At 49.0% G+C, this 22,950-nt stretch overlaps 1 protein-coding gene across 1 annotated transcript; it reads right to left on the reverse strand.

Moving 5' to 3' along the window:
- Positions 1 to 15,930: 15,930 nt before the first annotated feature.
- On the reverse strand, positions 15,931 to 17,431 carry LOC137426269 (uncharacterized). The gene has a single exon (XM_068114934.2). The coding sequence runs from the start codon at positions 17,187 to 17,189 to the stop codon at positions 16,263 to 16,265; it is 927 nt and encodes a 308-aa protein (XP_067971035.1). The 5' UTR covers positions 17,190 to 17,431; the 3' UTR covers positions 15,931 to 16,262.
- Positions 17,432 to 22,950: the final 5,519 nt, after the last annotated feature.

The following is a 22,950-nucleotide window of genomic DNA, read 5'->3' on the forward strand; positions in this document are numbered from 1 at the left end:
GGATATGCCTGCTTTGAAGTTGTCTCTGAAACAGCAGCGCAGTGCTTCAACATACCAGTAGATTCAACGAGTAGAGGGAGTTCAGCAATTATGATACCTTGCCGAATATGACATAAGAAGTGAAGCTGAATCTCCACCAACCACCCTTCAGCGGGTTGAATTGGTTGGGTCTTTATCGTCAAGGAATAGAGTCGCTGAAGCATCCCAGGTTCAACATACAATAGACTCACGATTCCAACTTTTCTGTTTAAGTCGGTTTTTTAATTAATTTCGCCACATGAAATTTAACGCAGCAGCTGCTCCTTCTACTGCTACATTTTTCCTCTCTCCTGCTTGAAGCAAACGGTTGATGCATCTTATATCTTCCTCCAACTGTCAGCGAGCCTTTTGGCTTCGTTTTGTTGTGGAATTTTTAGGCCACGGCAGACTTTGGTGTCATCTCTTGTCTTGCTGTTTATCTTTGGCAAAGATGCTGTCGGTTTCTCTTCTCTCATGGTGTCGTTCTTTTTTATGCGAATTCAGCCTTGGTAAGGTTCATTATGACAATCAAAATCCCACAGGGACATTATCCAGTCAAAACAACTTTCTTCACCCAAAAGCACCCAAAAGCACCCAACTTCACACGGCGGCTTCACTTTTCACGGAGTATGAGCGTTCTATATATTTTCAATTCAGTGCGCCCGTGATTTGTGGCATAGACATGACCATTGGGCCTTCACCAATTGTTACGGACCACGGATAAGGTGTTGATTTGCCGAGCGGATGGCAGCCGCGGCCCGAACGATTAACAATGACTAAGACCCGATTCCTTAAACGTGGGCCAAATCGTGCCACAGGTTTTCAATGGGGAAAATACAAAGATGACACGGATGTGAAGAAGAGGAAGACGAAGGCAAAAGGTTGGAAATACTACTATTATTTATTTACTATTTACACAATTGAAAGAAACCAAGGTTTTGTACTTTGGGTTTTGTACTTTGGGAACTTATTTTATTTTATTTTTTTAAGCAAAAGCAAATTTCAAAATTCAAATTTCAAAAAAAATAAAATTCAAAAAGCAAAAGCACACATTCTTTTTCCTGAAAACAATTATTTTCCCAAAGTACAAAACACTTTCACCCACAGCTCAGTCTAAACTGCTCAGAGGCAAGTCATTGAATGGTGTAAGATTTTCCATCAAGAAGTACTTTTGCTGCGTCGGAGTGGCGACCCATCCAGGATTGTGCCAACTAGCCTAGGAAACTGCTTCGACAGCTCTATGCAGCTGAAGATGCAAAAGAAGTGGTCATCTTCTTCTTCTTCAACAAGTACTTTTAACCTAAAAAAATTAACTTTGGATATCATACCTGCAAATTTGTACAAACAGTACCTTTTTCTTGCACAATAAAACAATTAAATTGCTCCATATATTTTCCAGCAAAATCGATTATTTATAGTTATGATAGAGGAGCATTGTATTCAAGTGGGAAGTTGTGAGAATTCATCAATAATTGCCAAAAATCTGTCCTACCACTGCTTTTTTTAACAGCCCCATTTCTTTGTGGTGGGTTATTATTTGTCCAAGTCTTCCATGAACCAGCTGGCCAGGAATGGCACTTATCTGAAAGTGGCGTGAATTCTGACTTTATTCAGGGTGCCAGCGACAATTCACCCAATATTCTCGAAAGACATCGTAGGATTTTAACGTCCAGCAACTAATGCTAGCAGATAGGACAGCCAGCTTAGCGTCCATCCGTGGGACGGCACACTTTGTTATGCAGTGTGCTGCCTGCGAAAAACCAGGATAACATTTTATAGTCAAGACGAGAATCTTACACAATCCTGTCGGATCGGTACACCCAAAATATATGAAACTAGAGAGTTCATAGAACACCTTTCACCAAGCAATCTCGATAAAAAGGAGATGAGAAGGGTCTTTTCAACTCTTGCTTTGCATTTCGAGCACAAGCACGATTTCTGAGTACGAGCCACCATTTTGTTTGAATCTTGATATTCCACCACCCTGAGGGCTAGAACGGAGAATTTGATTGGTTGAGATGACGTAAGTTTTGCTCAAGTACTACTGAGCATTTTTGGGAGTGTAAACAAGGCCATTTGTGCTCTACAGTGTCCAAATATATTTCATTGATATTAAATGAAAATTTAAAGGCTGTAGAAAAAAAAATCGGGTTGTTTATCACCGTTGATGCACCGTCGTTTACACCACCTTTTGTGACACGTTAAATTACTTTTTCATGCCTGTTGTTTGTGTCCTTTATGATGTCCCTAAAAACAGTAAGTTTCCTGTTTGGAATGATTTTCAATTTTATTTTGTTTCACTGACAGACAGAGTGAACCAATTGCTTAGCCCTGCTTTGCACTTCACACGTGGGGTAATAAAACTTGTCAGATGTGGCAAAGGAATACACACTTTGCTGTGTATGTCACGTGCAGAGAAAACTACATGAAGAAGTGTTTCGGACTATCTCAGACAAAGAAATGAATAATGTTGATATACCTGGGACTTTCAGCAAGTCCATGATATTCCACAAAGGGAAAACAACGTGTATATATAAATAACAAGAATGACCGCAATCAGGTCACAACCTGCGACAAAATCCGCTAGTGGGTCGATTTGGAAACACACATTTAATGCGCTATTAAAAAATTACCTTGACACCTCTTATCCATGTCATCCACCCCACGGTTATATCAGAATGAGCTGATTCGTCACAGGGTCATGGATTGCTCAACCCAAATATGGTGCTGTTCAAAAATTACATAACGCATTTTTAAGCAGTGAATCCACTTTAATATTTGGCTATATCCGTCCATCCGTCAAAATAATAAAGAAGAGGAACCTTTCTAACCCACCGTGTTTTATTCCAAAGAGCTCTAAAGGATAATTCTAATGGGTTCTAAAGGGTGATTCTAAAGGGTTCTAATGGGTAATTATATGGGTACTGAAGGGTAATTATAATTGGTTATAAAGGGTAATTATAATTGGTTATAAAGGGTAATTATAATTGGTTATGAAGGGTAATTATAAAGGGCAATTCTAAAGGATTCTAAAGGGTATTTATAATGGATTCTAAAGCGTAATTCTAATAGGTTATAAAGGGTAATTATAAACGGCAATTCTAAAGGTTTCTAAAGGGTAATTCTAATGGATTCTAAAGGGTAATTCTAATGGGTTATAAAGGGCAATTCTAAGGGGTACCAAATGGTAATTCTAATGGGTTCGAAAGGTAATTCTAAGGAGTTCTCCAGGGTAATTTTTAAGTGTTCCAAAGGGTAATTCTAAAGGTTTGCTTTGGTTTCTAGGCTTTGCCAATTTCATATTAAAAATGCCAAACTGAACCGCTTCCTTCAGACAAGGGTGCGTTTTTTTCGAAATTTGTGTAATGTAACACTTGATTACGCAACAAAGCATAACGCTTGGTTAGAGTGCGTAATGTCCTATCGTGCGTTCTGACTTACCATGCATTCTGACTTACCATGCATTCTGACTTACCATGCATTCTGACTTACCATGCGTTCTGACTTACCATGCATTCTAACTTACCATGCATTCTGACTTACCATGCATTCTGACTTACCATGCATTCTGACTTACCATGCGTTCTGACTTACCATGCATTCTGACTTACCATGCATTCTGACTTACCATGCATTCTGACTTACCATGCATTCTGACTTACCATGCATTCTGACATACTGTGCCTTCTGACTTACCATGCGTTCAGACTTACCATGCATTCTGACTTACCATGCATTCTGACTTACCATGCATTCTGACTTACCATGCATTCTGACTTACCATGCATTCTGACTTACCATGCATTCTGACTTACTATGCATTCTGACTTACCATGCATTCTGACTTACCATGCATTCTGACTTACCATGCATCCTGACATACTGTGCCTTCTGACTTACCATGCGTTCTGACTTACCATGCATTCTGACTTACCATGCGTTCTGACTTACCATGCGTTCTGACTTACCATGCATTCTGACTTACCATGCATTCTGACATACTGTGCCTTCTGACTTACCATGCGTTCTGACTTACCATGCATTCTGACTTACCATGCATTCTGACTTACCATGCATTCTGACTTACCATGCATTCTGACTTACCATGCATTCTGACATACTGTGCCTTCTGACTTACCATGCGTTCTGACTTACCATGCATTCTGACTTACCATGCGTTCTGACTTACCATGCATTCTGACATACTGTGCCTTCTGACTTACCATGCGTTCTGACTTACCATGCATTCTGACTTACCATGCATTCTGACTTACCATGCATTCTGACTTACCATGCATTCTGACATACTGTGCCTTCTGAAGGGCTTGATTAAACCTTACTATTATTTGACATACGATTTGATTTTTTTGGGGTCCTTAATCGCAACAAACCCTGACAGTGGATAATTAGCAGAAGCCTAATGTGTTAGGCCCACCAGAAAACCAAGATGGTGGCCATATAATTTTGTCTCAATGCTATGATGGGTGGAGTCGAGCAACAGATGATGGTGTGGTCTGGTGAGCGTACGACCAATGGGTGCACATTTCAAAAATCGATCCCGACCAAGAACCCTAACAACTATAACAAAAACAGCAATTCAAAGCTTTTGTTTCAAAGCATGTGGAACTTTCAATTCAAAGCAAAGCTTTTGCAGGTAAAAAAAAAAAAACTTGAATATATTCTTAGAAATATATACTTACTTATAGTTTTAAACTACATACCGCTAGTGTGTCTTTGAGTATAGTGAGTTTCTCATAAGTAGAATTTTGAATGCTCATAAGCTCATCCTGTGGCGGACACAAAAGCCCACTGGCGTGGTGACATCATTCCGCGCACCAAGTGGGCGGTGGCCACGCACCAGGGGTAGGCGTGGCCTCATGGTATACACCGGGCGCCCAGCCCGGGACAGTACAGTGTTACAGTGTAGTCTTACAATAAAGACGTTTATATGTTACCGCTTGTCCGCTTCCTCCTTGCTCACAAGCAGCGCGCGTAACGCCGCGCTTTACTGGTGACCCTCGACGTTGGATCTGCTGGAGCGATCCTTCCACACGCGACGCCATCGCCATGGCCGACTTCGTCAAACTTCCGGAATTTTGGGAGGCTCAGGCCGAAGTCTGGTTCGTCCAGGCCGAAGCCCAATTTCAGCTTCGGCGCCTCACCGGCGATGACACGCGCTATTGCCACGTCGTCGCCTCCCTCGGGCCCGGCACGGCCGCTCGAGTTGTGTCCGTCCTACGCCACCCACCGAACGGCCACAAGTACGAGGCACTCAAGCGGCTACTCCTAGCCACGTTCGGCCTTACGGACGACGCACGGGCCGACCGCCTCCTGGATCTCCCCGAGCTCGGTGAGACGCGCCCGTCGGTCCGAATGGACCATATGCTGTCACTGTTGGGCGACGAAGCCCCCGGTTCGCTATTCCGGGCGCTTTTCCGGCGCCAACTTCCAGCGCAGGTCCGCCTCGCGTTGGCCGGGACCGAGCTAACGGAACCCCGAGCATTGGCGGCCGAGGCGGACAGGTACTTCGCCGCTTCGGACATGCGGGCGAGCGTCGGCGTGGCCGTCACGGCCCTCGACGCTGATGTTCAGCAGCATGTTCCACAGCATCAGCTTCTACAGCACGCTGATGTTCAGCAGCATGCTGATACGCACCTCGTGAACGCCGCCACGCCCCGCCCACCGCCGCGGCGAAAACCGCCACCGCGGGGAAACCCGCCAACTCCACCGGCCTGGCGGAGCCAGCCGCGCTCCTCCAGCTCCACCACCTGGTGCTGGTTCCATGCCAAGTTCGGCCACGAAGTTCGGCGGTGTCATCCGCCGTGCTCCTTCAACGGGTCGGGAAACGCCCGGGCCGGCGCTCAATAGTGGCGATGAGCGCCGGCCATTCGAACAGCCTGCTGTTCATAACGGACACCTTCTCCAGGCGCCGTTACCTGTGCGACACGGGAGCGCAGGTGAGTGTCATTCCCGCCGGCACGTCAGACAAGCACGCCGCGGGTGGGGGCCCCGCGCTGCTTGCCGCGAACGGGACGCCCATCCGTACGTACGGAAAACGCTGCCTCTCTCTGCGGTTTGGAGGGCAGGTTTTCCGATGGACGTTCGTCACCGCCGACGTGCCCATGGCACTGCTTGGCGCAGACTTCCTGTGCGCTAATGGGCTCCTGGTCGACGTCAAGCGCAGACGGCTTGTCCAGGCCGAGACGTTCAGCTCGCTCGCTTGTGCGTTGCCCAGCTCAACGAGCGGCTTGCCAAGCGGCTTGCCGAACGATTCGGTTCCGGCCACGTTGGTCTGTACGCTTCCGGCAGCGGACGCATTCACCCGCCTCCTCGCCGGCTTCCCGGCCCTCACGCGGCCCACCTTCTCGGCGGGGGCCGTCAAGCACGGGGTGGCCCATCACATCCCCACCGTCGGGCCACCGGTCTACGCCCGGGCACGCCGCCTCGAGCCGACGAAGCTGGCGGTGGCAAAAGCGGAGTTCGCTACCCTGGAGCGACTCGGCATCGTTCGGCGCTCAGAGAGCGCTTGGGCGTCGCCGCTGCACATCGTGCCGAAGCCCGGCGGGGGATGGCGACCGTGCGGGGACTATCGCCGTCTCAATGACGCCACGACTCCCGACCGCTACCCCGTCCCCCACATTCAGGACTTTTCCGCCCGTTTGGCGGGCAGGTCCTTCTTCTCGAAGGTGGACCTCATACGCGGCTACCATCAGGTCCCCGTCAGGCCGGAGGACGTCCCGAAGACGGCGGTCATCACGCCATTCGGACTCTTCGAGTTCTTGCGCATGCCCTTCGGTCTGAAGAATGCGGCTCAGGCGTTCCAGCGACTGATGGACAGCGTCCTGCGCGACTTGGATTTTGTCTACGTTTACCTGGACGATATCCTCGTCGCCAGCGCGTCCCGCGAAGAGCACCTACGCCACCTCCGCACGCTCTTCGAACGCCTGGGCCAGCATGGCCTGATTGTGAACCCCGCAAAGTGCCGGTTCGGCGCCGCCACAATCGATTTTCTGGGGCACCGTGTCACCAGGCACGGAGCCGTCCCCCTACCGGCCAAGGTGGAGGCGGTGAAGGGGTTTCCGCGCCCCCGCACGATCAGAGGGCTGCAGGAGTTCCTGGGCATGGTGAACTTTTACCATCGGTTCCTGCCCCGTATCGCCCAGCTCCTGCGCCCCCTGCACGAAGCTCTCCGAGGTAAGCCGGGCAAAGGCGACGTTACCTGGACCGAGCAGATGGACACGGCGTTCACGGGCGCGAAGCTCGCCTTGGCTAACGCCACCATGCTCGCGCACCCGGCGCCCGATGCACCGATCGCCCTCACCACCGATGCCTCGGACTACGCGGTGGGCGCAGTGCATGAGCAATGGGTGCGTGGAGCTTGGCAACCGCTGGCGTTCTTTAGCCGGCAGCTTCGCCCGCCCGAACGCCGTTACAGTACCTTCGACCGCGAGTTGCTCGGACTTCACTTGGCGGTCAGGCACTTCCGCCATCTGCTCGAGGGCCGGGCGTTCACTGCCTTCGTCGACCACAAGCCGCTGATCTTTGCGATGGGCAAAGTCACCGAGCCGTGGTCGGCCCGGCAGCAGCGTCACCTCTCGGCCGTGTCCGAGTACACGACGGACATCCAGCACGTCGCGGGGAAGGACAACCCGGTGGCGGATTGCCTTTCCCGGGCCGTCGCCCACGCAGTCCACCTCGGCATCGACTATGCCCGGATGGCAGCGGACCAGGCCGCTGACCCCGACGTCCAGGCCTTGCGGACCGCCGTCACGGGCCTCCGCGTCACCGAGGTGCCGTTTGACGGCGCGGGCGCGGCCCTCTTGTGCGACGTCTCCCTCGGGCGTCCTCGCCCCATCATGCCCGCGGGCTGGCAGCGCCAGGTGTTTGACGCCATCCACGGCCTGTCCCACCCGGGCGCGAGGGCCTCCCAAAGGCTGATCGCCGACAAGTTCGTCTGGCATGGCCTCCGGAAGGCCGTCCGCGGCTGGGCCAGGACGTGCCTCGGGTGCCAGCGCGCCAAGGTGCACCGGCACACCCAGGCCCCGTTGGCCCCGTTCACGGTGCCGGAACGCCGGTTTGACCACGTCCACGTGGACCTGGTGGGACCTCTGCCCCCCTCGCGGGGTTTCACCTACGTCCTCACCATGGTGGACCGCACCACCCGGTGGCCGGAGGCCGTGCCCTTGGCGTCGACAACGGCGGCCGATGTCGCGCAGGCTTTCATCGCCACCTGGGTCGCCCGGTTCGGCGCCCCCTCAGACATCTCATCCGACCGCGGCCCCCAGTTCACCTCGGAGCTCTGGGGGGCGGTTGCGCAGGGGCTCGGGGTCCGGCTGCACCGAACCACGGCCTACCATCCCCAGGCTAACGGCCTGTGTGAGCGATTTCACCGCTCATTGAAGGCCGCGCTCCGGGCCACCCTCCGCGACGGCGGCTGGGTCGACAGGCTCCCCTGGGTCCTGCTGGGCCTCCGGACGGCGCCCAAGGAGGACCTGCGCGCATCCGCGGCGGAATTGGTCTTCGGGCAACCGCTGCGGGTGCCGGGCGAGTTCCTCCCCGACTCCACGGCACCATGGTCCGCGGCACAGCAGCGCTCCGCTCTACAAGAGACCGCCCAGAGGTTCGCCCCGGTGCCAACGGCATGCCACGGGCACCCACCGACGCACGTCGCCCCGGAGCTTCGCACGGCGGAGTACGTCTTCGTCCGCCACGATGCCCATCGGACACCACTGCGGCCCCCGTACGACGGGCCTTTCCGCGTGCTGGAGACCGGAGCGAAGCACTTCACCCTGGACATCGGCGGTACTCCTGACCGCGTTTCGGTAGACCGCCTCAAGCCGGCCCACCTCGATGTGGACCATCCACCGCCAGTGGCCCGACCCCCACGTCGGGGCCGCCCTCCTGCGGGCGGACCCCCGGCACCGCCCAGCCCCGCCGCCACGCCGCCCCCCGGTCCTGCACCCATCCCAGGGGCAGCCAGGGGCATCCCACCTGGCATCCCTGCACCCCGGACGCCGCCGATCGCCAGGGGGCGCTTCGGCCGGGTCATTCGTCTGCCCCGCAAACTGGCCCTCCAGGTGCGCGGGAATTCTGGGGGGGCGCGTGTGGCGGACACAAAAGCCCACTGGCGTGGTGACATCATTCCGCGCACCAAGTGGGCGGTGGCCACGCACCAGGGGTAGGCGTGGCCTCATGGTATACACCGGGCGCCCAGCCCGGGACAGTACAGTGTTACAGTGTAGTCTTACAATAAAGACGTTTATATGTTACCGCTTGTCCGCTTCCTCCTTGCTCACAAGCAGCGCGCGTAACGCCGCGCTTTAATCCCACAGAAATGAATGACATTCATTTGGAGCACTTTTAAGAGGTTCCATGTAAGGAAATCACCAAATGAAAGATGTTATCTGTTCGTGGGCAAATATAAAAGGAAAAAATGTATGGTTGTTGGTTCAGTTAAAAAAAAATACTAGAACAGCAATCGGTGAAGGCGGTAGAGGGGATACCTTCACTAGGCTGAACAGTTCAGATTTTGTATCCACTGATAGGCCGGAAATGGATCCGGACCTGAACCAGAATCTAATTGGCTTGATCTTGTCACCTACCAAATGCCGTACATGTTTTGGATGGGCCTTGGCCTTTGACTAGTTTTGCCCATTTTTCATACATACTGTATATATGACACATGCGTACAAATAAGCTGTGTAAGTTTCAATCTGATATCTTGAAAAACTCCTGAGGTTTGCCAATAATAAAATCGCAATAAAAATCCCATTTGATTATAATGGGGGTAAGATTGGTGTCATGGACACCTTTTTCTCTTTTCCACGTGGGACTTTTCTCTTTGCCACATGGAACTTTTCTCTTTGCCACGTGGGACTTTTCTCTTTGCCATATGGGACTTTTCTCTTTGCCACGTGAGACTTTTCTCTTTGCCACGTGGGACTTTTCTCTTTGCCACGTGGAACTTTTCTCTTTGCCACGTGGGACTTTTCTCTTCGCCACGTGGGTTTTTCTCTTTTCCATGTGGGACTTTTTCTTTGTCACGTGGGCTTTTTCTCTTTGCCACGTGGAACTTTTCTCTTTGCCACATGGTACTTTTCTCTTTGTCACGTGGGACTTTTCTCTTTGCCACGTGGGTCTTTTCTCTTTTCCACGTGGGACTTTTCTCTTTGCCACGTGGGACTTTTCTCTTTGCCACGTGGAACTTTTCTCTTTGGCACGTGGAACTTTTCTCTTTGGCACGTGGGACTTTTCTCTTCGCCACGTGGAACTTTTCTCTTTGGCACGTGGGACTTTTCTCTTTGCCACGTGGGTCTTTTCTCTTTTCCACGTGGGACTTTTCTCTTTGCCACGTGGGACTTTTCTCTTTGCCACGTGGAACTTTTCTCTTTGCCACGTGGAACTTTTCTCTTTGGCACGTGGGACTTTTCTCTTCGCCACGTGGAACTTTTCTCTTTGGCACGTGGGACTTTTCTCTTTGCCACGTGGGTCTTTTCTCTTTGCCACGTGGAACTTTTCTCTTTGCCACGTGGAACTTTTCTCGTTGCCACGTGGAACTTTTCTCTTTGGCACGTGGGACTTTTCTCTTCGCTACGTGGAACTTTTCTCTTCGCCACGTGGAACTTTCTCTTTGGCACGTGGGACTTTTCTCTTTGCCACATGGGACTTTTCTCTTTGCCACGTGGAACTTTTCTCTTTGGCACGTGGGACTTTTCTCTTTGCCACGTGGGTCTTTTCTCTTTTCCACGTGGGACTTTTCTCTTTGCCACGTGGGACTTTTCTCTTTGCCACGTGGAACTTTTCTCTTTGCCACGTGGAACTTTTCTCTTTGGCACGTGGGACTTTTCTCTTCGCCACGTGGGTTTTTCTCTTTTCCATGTGGGACTTTTTCTTTGTCACGTGGGCTTTTTCTCTTTGCCACGTGGAACTTTTCTCTTTGCCACATGGTACTTTTCTCTTTGTCACGTGGGACTTTTCTCTTTGCCACGTGGGTCTTTTCTCTTTTCCACGTGGGACTTTTCTCTTTGCCATGTGGGATTTTCTCTTTTTGTCATGTGGCACTTTTTCTTTGTCAAGTGGGACTTTTCTCTTTGCCATGTGGGATTTTCTCTTTTTGTCATGTGGGACTTTTTCTTTGTCACGTGGGACTTTTCTCTTTGCCATGTGGGATTTTCTCTTTTTGTCATGTGGGACTTTTTCTTTGCCACGTGGGCTTTTTCTCTTTGCCACATGGGACTTTTCTCTTTGCCACGTGGGTCTTTTCTCTTTTCCACGTGGGACTTTTCTCTTTGCCATGTGGGATTTTCTCTTTTTGTCATGTGGGACTTTTTCTTTGCCACGTGGGCTTTTTCTCTTTGCCACATGGGACTTTTCTCTTTGCCACGTGGGTCTTTTCTCTTTTCCACGTGGGACTTTTCTCTTTGCCATGTGGGATTTTCTCTTTTTGTCATGTGGGAATTTTTCTTTGCCACGTGGGCTTTTTCTCTTTGCCACGTGGGCTTTTTCTCTTTGCCACGTGGGATTTTTATATTTGCCACATGGGATTTTTTGCTATGTCATCAATCAAGATGAAAAAACCTGAAGAAAAAAAAGAAAGAGAAAATTAAAGGGTCTTCGGGTTATAAAGGGTTAGTAAGGTCTTAGGATTATTAAGCGTCTAAACTCTAAAGGGTCTTTGAGGCCTTGAGAGTATTCGAGGTTTTGTGAGGTCTTAGGGGTCTTGCAGGGTCTTAGCAGTCTTATAGGTCTTAGGGGTTTTAAGGGTCTGGCAGAACTTAATGGTTGTGAAGGGTCTTATGTTTACAAAGGGTTTTAAAAGGTCTTAAAAGGTCTCCCATCCGCAACCTCCGCTCTGCTGGTACCAACCTCCTGACCCCCTCCATCCGGACCAAATTCAGATCCTGGGGGGACAGGGCCTTCTCCATCGCTGCTCCCACCCTCTGGAATTCACTACCTCACACCATCAGAGACTCCTCCTCACTCACCACATTCAAAACATCACTAAAGACCCACCTGTTCAACACTGCATTCAACATTCAACCCACAGCATTTAACCCCTGACTATCTCTTCTCCTTCTCCCTCCTTTTGCTTTAAATATTTCCCTATTGATTCTTGTCTTTTTGCAATTGTTGTTTTCATGTATTGTTATGCATTATGTTTGCCACTCTGTCAAAGCGCCTTTGGGCTTCTGGAAAAGCGCTATACAAAATAAATGAATTATTATTAATTATTATTATTAAGGGTCTAAAGTGTCTTGAGGGTCCTAGCAGTCTTAAGGATCTTAGGGGTCTTAAACTATCTCTGGGCGTGCTGGTGGATTCCTGTGTGCATTCTGTGGTGGTACGATAAGAAACAGTAAGGCATTTCTAGATAATGAATATATGGCTTGGTGTGTGTGTGTGTGTGTGTGTGTGTGTGTGTGTGTGTGTGTGTGTGTGTGTGTGTGTGTGTGTGTGTGTATGTATGAATGCTTTCGTTTTGTCCTTCATCTCTTCTTTCTTTTTTTTCTTTGTCTATGGAGGAGTGTATCTTGCAAATAGTTTTTGTAGGGTTCACCTGACTTTGCCTGCATTGTTGCCTGCACACGTGAAAAAGCTGAATGCCTCAACTCTGTGTTTGCCTCTAAATCTTGTGTCCCAAACCCATCCCTCTCTGTACCCACCGTACCCAGTCGTACCCAGCTGCTCCTGGACTCTGTGTCCTTTCCTCCTGACAAGGTGGAAAAGTTTCTGTCAACCCTCGACTCTGATTCTGCAACTGGTCCTGACGGCATCAGCCCACGGGTCCTAAAATCATGTTCTTCTGCTCTTTCACTCCCTCTTTCTGTTCTCTTCACCCTCTCTTTTGCTCAAGGTCATCTGCCATCTGCTTGGAAATCAGCCAACATCACCGCTTTGCACAAAAAAGGTGCAAAAACAGATCCCAGCAACTACAGACCAATCAGCCTTCTCCCAATTATCAGCAAAGTCATGGAATCCATCATTGCTTCAGATATTAAATCTTTCCTCATCTCCAATGGCTTGATCTCTGATCATCAATTTGGTTTCAGACCTGGTCACTCTACTCTGGACATGCTGCTTCTGCTTTCTCAACAATGGATGGAGGTCCTCAACGCCAAACAGGAAATTAGAGCTGTCTCCCTTGACATTTCACGTGCCTCCGATACGGTCTGGCACCCTGCTCTGCTCCCCAAACTCTCCTCCTTTGGTATCCATGGAAATCTCCACACATGGCTGGCGGACTTCCTCTCTGGTCGTAGTCAACGTGTGGCCCTGAATGGGTTTCTCTCATCTCCTCTTCCTGTTCAGGCTGGAGTTCCCCAAGGTAGTGTTCTGGGCCCTGTGCTTTTTCTGGTCTTCATCAATGATCTCTCTGACTCTCTTGAAAATCCTCTCTATCTCTTTGCTGACGACTCTACTCTCTGTCGCTCCATTCCTCATCCCTCAGATCGGCAGTCTGCAGCCTCCTCACTCTCTGCAGACCTGGACAAAATCACAGACTGGTCAAACAAGTGGAACATGTCTTTCAATCCTGACAAATCTCACACTCTTACAATGTCTCTCCGAAAGGACTGACTGGACAACCCTCCCATCTACTTTCTCAACAATCCTCTCCAAGAAGTTCTGTCGCTCAAGCTTTTGGGTCTCACTATCTGCCATGATCTTTCTTGGGAAAACCACATTTCCAAGCTGTCCTCCAAAGCCAGTCGCCGACTGGGCATCCTCCGTCGTGCAAAGTCCTTCCTTGGCACACCTGAGCTCCTCACCACATACAAGGCTTTCATCCGCAGCTCAATGGAATACTGTTCCCCCCTCTGGGCTGGTGCTCCTGCCTCACACCTTGCTCGGCTTCACGCTGTTGAGGCCAAAGCTTTCAGAATCATTGGAATCTCCTGCGATGTAGTCAACGCCGAGGGCCTTTCACTCTCTCACCGCAGGCAGGTTGGTGGTCTTTCTGTCTTATACCGACTCCTCTCCGGCCTTGCTCCCCCAGCTCTCTCTGTGCTCTGTCCCCCCAATATTCCTTCAGGTCGCACAAGATCTGCCTGCAACCCTCTTATGGTTAAACTGCCAAAGTCTAGGCTCTCTGCTCACCTTCACTCTTTCATTCCCCTTTTCTCCCGCCTCTGGAACAAACTCCCCCACTCCCTTCAATCCCACCCCTCCCTCCAGGTCTTTAAAACAGCTGTTCACCACCATCTCTTATCTTCCCCCATCGAAAACCTTGATCTTTTCTACCCCCGGTAATTCACCCCAGAGTCCTTGCAGTGTTCATATGTTTTAATCCTCTCCCACCTCCCCCCAAGTCCTCCCGATGTCCCTGCTCTCAAATGTTGTGTTTGTGTCCTTCCCCCTCTTCCCCCTCTCTTTTGTGTCCTTCCCCCTCTCTCCCCATCTTGTCTGCCGCTCCCCTTGTTTTTTGTGTTTTGTGTGTCGGTTTGTCTTTTTGTGTGATTAATGTTAGCTCTTTCACGAGCCTCGATCTTGTATACAAAAAAAAAGAAGAAAAAAAAAAGGTTTTTGATGGTAGGGGAGTAGCAGCCGAAACCCGAATCCTATCCTGGTTCCTCCTGATGACTCCATCTTTGACTTTTCGCATTCCTCCTGATACTCCAGCGCTGTATTTGGTCAGTTATTTGCTTTGTGGTCTTGAGGGGTCTTAGGGTCAGTTATAAAGGGTCTAAATTGTCTTAGGTGTCTAAGGGTCTTAAGAATCTAAAGGGGTCTAAAGTGTCCAAAGAGGGTCAATTGCATCTAGAGGTCTAAAAGCCAATGAGTCTAAACGGTCTAAAGGTATTCTGGAGGTTTTTAAATTTTTTTTATTTTAAGTGAGTTGTGTTAAACGTGACGATGTATTTGACCTTTTGACCTATTGATCTCAAAAGCAACAGGCTGCCTGCTTGTGTTTACCTCCACTAGGTGGTTAAGTTTTGTGATATCGAGGTAAAAGTGCAACCTGTAGGTGACTGACATACAGGGAGAAAGAATAACAGACCAGACCAACCAATACATATGCAGTTGTTGCAAATCTTCAATTTCTCAAGTAACAAACAAACAAACAAACAAACAGACAGAACCAGGACGGCACTCGGTGGAGCACATACCTCAGTCTGGCTGAACAGTTGACATTTTGTATCCCACTGTTAGACCGGATCTGCATTTGGACATTAACCAAAGTCTAATCGACTTATTCTTGTCAACTCATCAACCAAGTTCCATCCGAATCCATCCACAACTCTTTGAGATATCGTGCTATATATCGTTTTTGGCTGTATCACTTAATGGTGAAGAATCACTTTAAAATTATAGTATCCGGATCTGTATCTAAACCAAAATTTGATCATTTTGTCGTTGGTATACACCCAACCTGTCCACCAAATTGCGTCCGAATCCGTACACAACGTTTCGAGATATCCTGCTCACAGACAGACAGACAGACAGACTGGGGTAAAAAACATAACCTCCACCTTCGGTAACCTCCACCATAACCTCCACCATAACGATCCACCTTCGGTGGCAGATGAATGTTATGGTAGAAGTACTGTGCTCTACTCACGTTGAAAACTGTTCTACATTTGATTTCGACTTCTTATGCAGGCCACAGATTTATTGATCCACGTCCCTGAGTAACATATTGACGCCAAAATATGAAGTTCACCTCGGAACCGTGAAGGCTTTGCGTGGATTTCAAGGTCCTTGTTTCAAAGTCAAACCGAGTACAACTCCAACAAAACGTCTCCGTGTCCTGGATGAATACAATAAATGCCTAAAATTGCACTCGGTAAACCCGACAGACCCATCGACAAAAAAGAAGAAGCTGTGGTTGAGAAAACAACAAAAAGCAGAAAAGAGGTTGGAGGTTGGAGGTTGGAGGTAATGCAGTAGATATAAAAGACGACAATAATTCACAGGTTCTTGCTCTTCCGATGGATTTATTTACATCAAAAGTTTGTTACCTTTTGTTCCAAGCCGTGTGGATTCAAATTTGCTTCCACGATTATTATAAGACACCAAAAATGCTTTTTCTTCCTTGCGTTAAAAAAGTGCGAAAAAAATCCATTATTTGCAGCAAACTCAACAGGTGTCCGCAGTAGCATATCGACAACATCGGTAGGGGTAAATAAACACACACCAAGGCAATGGCCGAAATGGAGTTCAGACCTCATGGGTTTCTGGCAGAAGGGCTAATGCTTCCGAAGCTCCGAGTTATTAAGAGTTCTCCCATCCGGTTATCCGGGTGCGGTTCACGGTGCGCTCGGTGAGCAAAGCCCTGCGGGCAGCGCCGCCATTCCGCCAGGCACTCCACAGTAAGTAGACAAACGCCAACCAAAGAACGAATCCATCCAATCTGTCCCGTCGACGGACCCTCCTGGACTCGGAGTCAGGTACGGGGTCAAACCTTGGCCAACATGGGCAGACATCACGTCGTCCACGATCGTAGCACCAGGGGATATGAAGGCACCAAACGAGGGAGGTCTTATTGGAGGAAGAAGTTGAGGCTGATCGTCGTGAGTGTGTGCGTGGTTCAGAGGTTGCACCTCCCAAGGCCTCTCGTCGTCACGACCGAGTCGTGGACATGCAGGACACCCAGGCTCTGTCTGATAAACACCAGGTCCTCGCCCGGTGGTTTCCGGTGGAGCATCCCTTACGGACGTCCCGTACTCATCGAGCTGCGGCAGCTGCACCGATTCCTGAAATAAATCGGCACACGAGTTGTGGACACAGGTTCCTCGGGTTGTGGACACGGGTTCCGAGAAGAAAGACGCGGGTAGATTCCGATGTCGAAGCGGGAGCAGGTTCCCCATCCTCGTCCGAGGTCGTGTCTTCCCCTCGCTCAGCATCCTGTTGGTCGTCCTGCGCAGGCGCTGCGGATCGGCCGACTCACTCGAGGCACCCGGTCGTTGCGCACCGACGGCCGCGAGTTGTGAGCATCGCTTGATCTGCTTCTGGAGGTACTTTCTGTGGTTGACCTTCCGCCGGGACCTCGCGGGCCGGTCCAGTGCCTGCTTGATGTCGCTGCTCGCCGTGTTTACGAACGACAGGAGCTCACTCGTCTCGGACAGTTCGTCTGGCCACGAGTCGTCTGCCGGTTCACACAGGAACCGCTGCTCGGACAGTCCTGGGTCCGGGTACAACAGGAGCGGAGCGAGGAACGAGGCTTGGACGGGCATGGCCGGGCAGCACGGAGCACCATCAACGGCGAAACCCACAGCCAACTCAGGCGCCCTCCCTCAAACCTTCAGCGCTCATGAGCTCTCCTTCCAACTCCGATTCCTGTGCCAACTACAGCACCCACTCTTTATTGCCTTCTCGGTGCCCTCGGATTCCCTTTTCCTTCTCTTAATATGATTCCACTTCACAAGTCCCTTTCTCCGACTGTCCGCACTGTCTCTCGGCTTGCCTCTTCTTACTGTCCCCTAGCTCCCTTCCCCCTACTGTCCCCCAGATCCCCTGTCCCTCCCTCTGAGCACGGCTAATAACTCACGCCCGGCTTGTGATGGAGGGAGAGCTGGGCCGGACGCCTTTTTACCGCCCGTGAAATCCCCGTCAACTGGCGCTTTGTTACATTCTGGCCGGAGATCCACAAGCCCTTTCAACTTTCTAAGGTGCTTCGTTTGTGCAATAATGCGCATCACGTGCTCTCCGTTGTGTGCACTAAACTCCATCAGCCTGAAGATAAAATGACCCATTGTATATGGTACAACACAATGATGGTATTTTCATTATTAATTATCCTTGTGCAGATGTGAAGCATTATTATATTCTGCCTCCTCCAGTGAACCGTGGACCATCGAAGCACTGGACCCCTGTCTCCAGCAGAAGAACAAAGATACAAGGCTGGATCGAGGAGAGACCTTTCACCGTTTTTATTAGCTCCGTGCTCATACACATACTACACACACACACACACACACACACACACACACACACACACACACACACACACACACACACACACACATACACAGACGTGGGAGGTCTGTGGTTTAAACAGCAGATAGTCATACAAAATCCTTTTATAAATGGTACGAGCTGCTTCTTTGCTTGACGCTCACCATTTAAAAGGATAATGGCCAAACAACACGAGGAAGGCAATGGCAAACGACAGGTATAGCTCTTGCTAAAAAAATGCTTTGGCAGAAAGAATGTTCTGTAACAAAGTATCGCACATAAAAATCATTTATATATGTACTGTGTGTGTATTTATATATATATATATACATACACATACAGTCACGTGAAAAAGTAAGTACACCCCATGTAAAGTTTTGTCTTTTTCAACATATTTCAACATACAGCTATTTGATCTTCATTTCAACTATATTGATAGATAAAGGTGATATAATATAACAAATATCATGAAACATTTACATTTTGTAGTCCATTGTATAATTTAAATAAACATAAATGCAAATTTCGCATGTGGAAAAAGTAAATACACCCCTACATTTATCACTACTTCAAATACCTAAAATTAGAATCAGGTGCACCAGCTCAGGTGCAAATGATTTGAACATCGTTAGAGAGGATCTTGGAGGAACCTGTCTTATTTAAACCTCAGATGCCGAAAGGCTCATGAGCTCTCCTTCCTTCCAAACAAAAAAGAAAAAAAAAAAGACATTTAGTTTGGTTTGCTTTTTGTTGTTGAAGTGTGCGGCGTCACTATACCTATATCAAAAGAGCTCTCTGAGGCCTTCAGAAAGAAGGATAGAGATTCATACGAGTCTGGGAAGGGATTTAAAAAGATCTCCAAACAATTTGAAATCAATCATTCGACTGTCCGGAAGATCATCTACAAGTGGAGAAGATTCCAAACAACTGCCAACTTGTTCAGGCCGGGCCGCCCCAACTAGTTCAGCCTGAGAGCAGACCGCAAGGTCCTGAAAGAAGTCTCTACGTACCCCCAGAATGTCATCACGGGACCTACAGGTAGCTCTTGCCACTGTTGATGTCAAAGTGCACGAGCCTACCATTAGAAAGAGGCTGCACAAATTTGATCTACATGTGAGGTGTGCCAGGAGAAAACCTTTGCTGTCCAGAAAGAACATCAGGGCAAGACTAAAGTTTGCCAATGAACACCGAGGCAAAGACCAGCACTTCTGGAACAATGTGCTCTGGACAGATGAGTCAAAGGTAGAGAGCTATTGGGCCACAGTACCAGAAGACATGTTTGGCAAAAACCAAAGACAGCATTTGACCACAAGAAGATACCAACTGTAAAGCATGGTGGGGGAAATATTATGGTTTGGGGCAGCTTTGCTGCATCAGGGCCTGGGAAGCTCACCATCATAGAATCCACTATTAATTCTTCATTGTACCAGAGGGTGCTTGAGGATAATGTGAGGCCTGTTGTCAGATAATCTGTCGGAAAGTTGAAGCTCAACTGAAGGTGCACCTTCCAACATGACAATGACCCTAAACATACCAGTAAATCCACCAACGAATGGCTGAAAAGAAAGAAATGGAGGGTTCTGGAATGGCCAAGTCAAAGCCCGGATCTAAATCCCATCGAGATGTTGTGGGGGGGATTTGAAACGAGCTGTGCATGCAAGAAACCCCTCAAACATTGCACAGCTGAAAGAATTCTGCATGGAGGAGAGGGTAAATATTTCTCCCAGTCGATCTCAGAGACTGGTAGACAGTTATAAGAAACGCCTACTTGAGGTTGTTTCTGCCAAAGGGGGCAATACCACCTATTAGAGCCAAGGGTGTACTTACTTTTTCCACATGTGAAATTTGCATTTATGTTTATTTAAATTATACAATGGACTACAAAATGTAAATATTTCATGATATTTGTTATATTATATCACCTTTATCTATGAATATTGTTGAAATGAAGATCAAATAGCTGTATGTTGAATTGTGTTGAAAAAGTCAAAACCTTACGTGGGGTGTACTTACTTTTTCACGTGACTGTATATATACATATTGTTGCGGTTCTGCAACAATATATATATATATATATATATATATATATATATATATATATATATATATATATATATATATATATATATATATACATATTGTTGCGGATATGGGATTTGGCCTCCATCCATATCCGCTTGTAAATATTCCCCTATTTCCCCAATACTTCCCAACTATCCCCAATCCCCCATTCCCTAGTCCCATTTTCTGTAAACAACACTCTGTAGAACCGACCTTCCCCTTTTTCCCCCATTAAATGTCGTGCCCAGGTTCACCGCATCTCACGTAGACAACTATAGGACATCTTGCTAGTTATTCTTAGTCTATGTCAGTTAAGGACTCGTTTCCATTAATTCTGACTCTTCGTTGCACCAGAATGTGATTGTATGGCACCATTAGTAAGTTTAGGACCTCCCAATACCTCCCCGCATCTCTTCCTCATGGAACAACAACACCAACAACAACAACAGCGGCGCGGCGGCGGCGCGGGGAGTGCGCGTCCTCACTCCGGCTTGGTTAGCCGCCATTGAACATGTGCTCCGACGGGGTTACCACGCAGGGGCTCGCTGTCAGCTCCTCGTCAAGGGCGGAGCCCGGTAACCCCCCCGCACCCAATGGAGGCGGCGGACCGATTCCATCTGGGGCGGAGCTAATGAGCCGAGGGCGTGTCACTCCCCGCTGGACATGCGCAGGAAGAGGGAGGTGACGTCAGATGCGCCTCAGCTTGGAGAAGAAAGGACGCCACCTCCTAGCGCTGAGAAATACCTCCCCGCCTCTCTGGACCGGACCGGGTCGATTCTGCCCCTGAGCCAAGGTGCACCTTGAGCTATCGACTGCCTGCCCTCCCCTGCCATCAATCCCCGTGTAAGTCAGTCTTGTCCCGTTTGTCTGTGGTCTGTCGGGAATAAGATAAGACTGTGTCTAAGTGCCCATCTTGCTGTGCTTTACCTCTTGCCGTGTAATCTAACCGTTCTGCATAACCAATATTATATCCTCCTCCGGAGGTCTTGAGAACTGTACCCCTTGTGCCGTTGCCTTAATCCCAGCCGTTGTGTCCTTTCCTTCATTGATCTAGCGTAGCGCGATTCGGCCAACGTTCGAGTGTAATCGGGTAAACTGTGCGAACACGGCGGCCATTCCACTCGGCCCATCATAACATCTTAGTCGTGTCCGTAACAATATATATTATATACATATATATTGTTACGGAACCCAACGTCGGCCTATGGTTCCCCTTTGAGGGGGGATTAGTCCCCTCGCTTGTCACTGACCGATGTGTGGTCCCTGAAGCTGCACCGCGGCCTCCGGAAAGGCCGGTGAGCCGCTTCGTTCGCAACCGCGGATAAGATGGTAATTTGCCGAGCGGATGGCAGCCGCGGCCCGAACCGTTAACAAGACTAACCCGATCCTGAAACGTTGGCCAAATCATGCCACAGGTATTCAATTGGGAAAAGACAAAGACGACGGATGTGAAGAAGAAGAAGACAAGAGGTAGGAAATACGAATAGGATTTATTACTATTTACAACCAAAAGAAACCAAGGAGAAGGAAAGATAATAAAATAATGCAGAAAGAGGGACGGACCAGAAGGACACAGTGAAACTTAGCTTACCTATGCAGTCTTACTTAACCCAGGACAGAACAAACAAAGACGGACTCACACGAATGGGGAAATGAAGGCAGGAACGAATCGCTGGAGGTGGATGGCTTGGCGGGAGAGGAAGGTTCAGCGGGGATCGGTCAGGCTGGAAGCGGACAGCCGCCGTCAAGATTCGAGCTGCAATCGCCAAAAACCGCCGCGGTTCCAAAACTGCGCGGCAAAGCTCCTCCTGTGCACTGTGCGCTCTCCAAAGCTGCTCCGGTCTCTCTCACATTCCTCCACTCGGGCTTGCCAGTTCGCTTCTCTTTTTCTCTCTCCGTCTGGGCTCGTCTCGCTCACCTGCCGTCTCTGGCGCAACTCTTAGAACTCCTTTCAAAGGCTTCCGCGCGCGCTTATATAACGCCTCGGGCGATCAAGCCGCCGGCCTCCAGGACACGCCCATCTGTGAGCTCGCCTCGGCCCTGATTGGTGGGCACGGGCTCTCTGGCTCCACCCTTGATGACGATGGGCGGGCACGCCCTTCTTCCCCGAGCCGACCACGCCGTAATGGCGGCAAATGCAGTTGGCAGTAGAGGCTTTGGGAATGGGAATGAAAGGGGATCTATCTATTTGAATTCGGTGCAATGGAGTGTCAATTAATGGAAGACACAGCCTTAACCTACATAGAATAAGGAAATAAACTACCAACAAGGAGGAAATCTATGATTGGCTAACGTGATTGTTTATGACCTAATTACGGGACGCACTTTGACCTTTATACACAACTGGAGGAAGGAGGGTGATATTTTACAATGTACTACACAATTAAAAAAACACAATTCTCATATCCACAACAATATATATATATATGTATATATATATATATATATATATATATATATATATATATATATATACACACACATTATTAATTATGCTTGTGCAGATGTAAAGCATTCTTATATTCTGCCTCTTCCAGCGAACCGTGGACCATCGAAGTTTGGCGTGTATGTATATATATACACTACATGACCAAAAGTATGCGGACACCCCTTCTAATTTGTGGATTCGGCTGTTTCAGCCACACTCATTGCTGGCAGGTATATATAATCAAGCACACAGCCATGCAATCTCCATAGACAACATGGGCAGTAGAATGGGCCGTACTGAGAGCTCAGTGACTTTCAACGTGGCACCGTCATAGGATGCCACCTTTCCAACAAGTCAGTTCGTCAAATTTCTGCCCTGCTAGATCTGCCTCAGCCAACTGTAAGTGCTGTTATTGTGAAGTGGAAACGTCTAGGAGCAACAACAGCTCAGTCACGAAGTGGTAGGCCATACAAGCTCACAGAACAGGACCGCAGAGTGCTCAAGCGCATAGCACGTAAAAATCGTCTGTCCTCGGTTGCAACACTGACTAC

This window comes from Myxine glutinosa, chromosome 4 (assembly GCF_964187855.1).
Source record: "Myxine glutinosa chromosome 4, kmMyxGlut1.1, whole genome shotgun sequence".
Taxonomy (NCBI): domain Eukaryota; kingdom Metazoa; phylum Chordata; class Myxini; order Myxiniformes; family Myxinidae; genus Myxine; species Myxine glutinosa.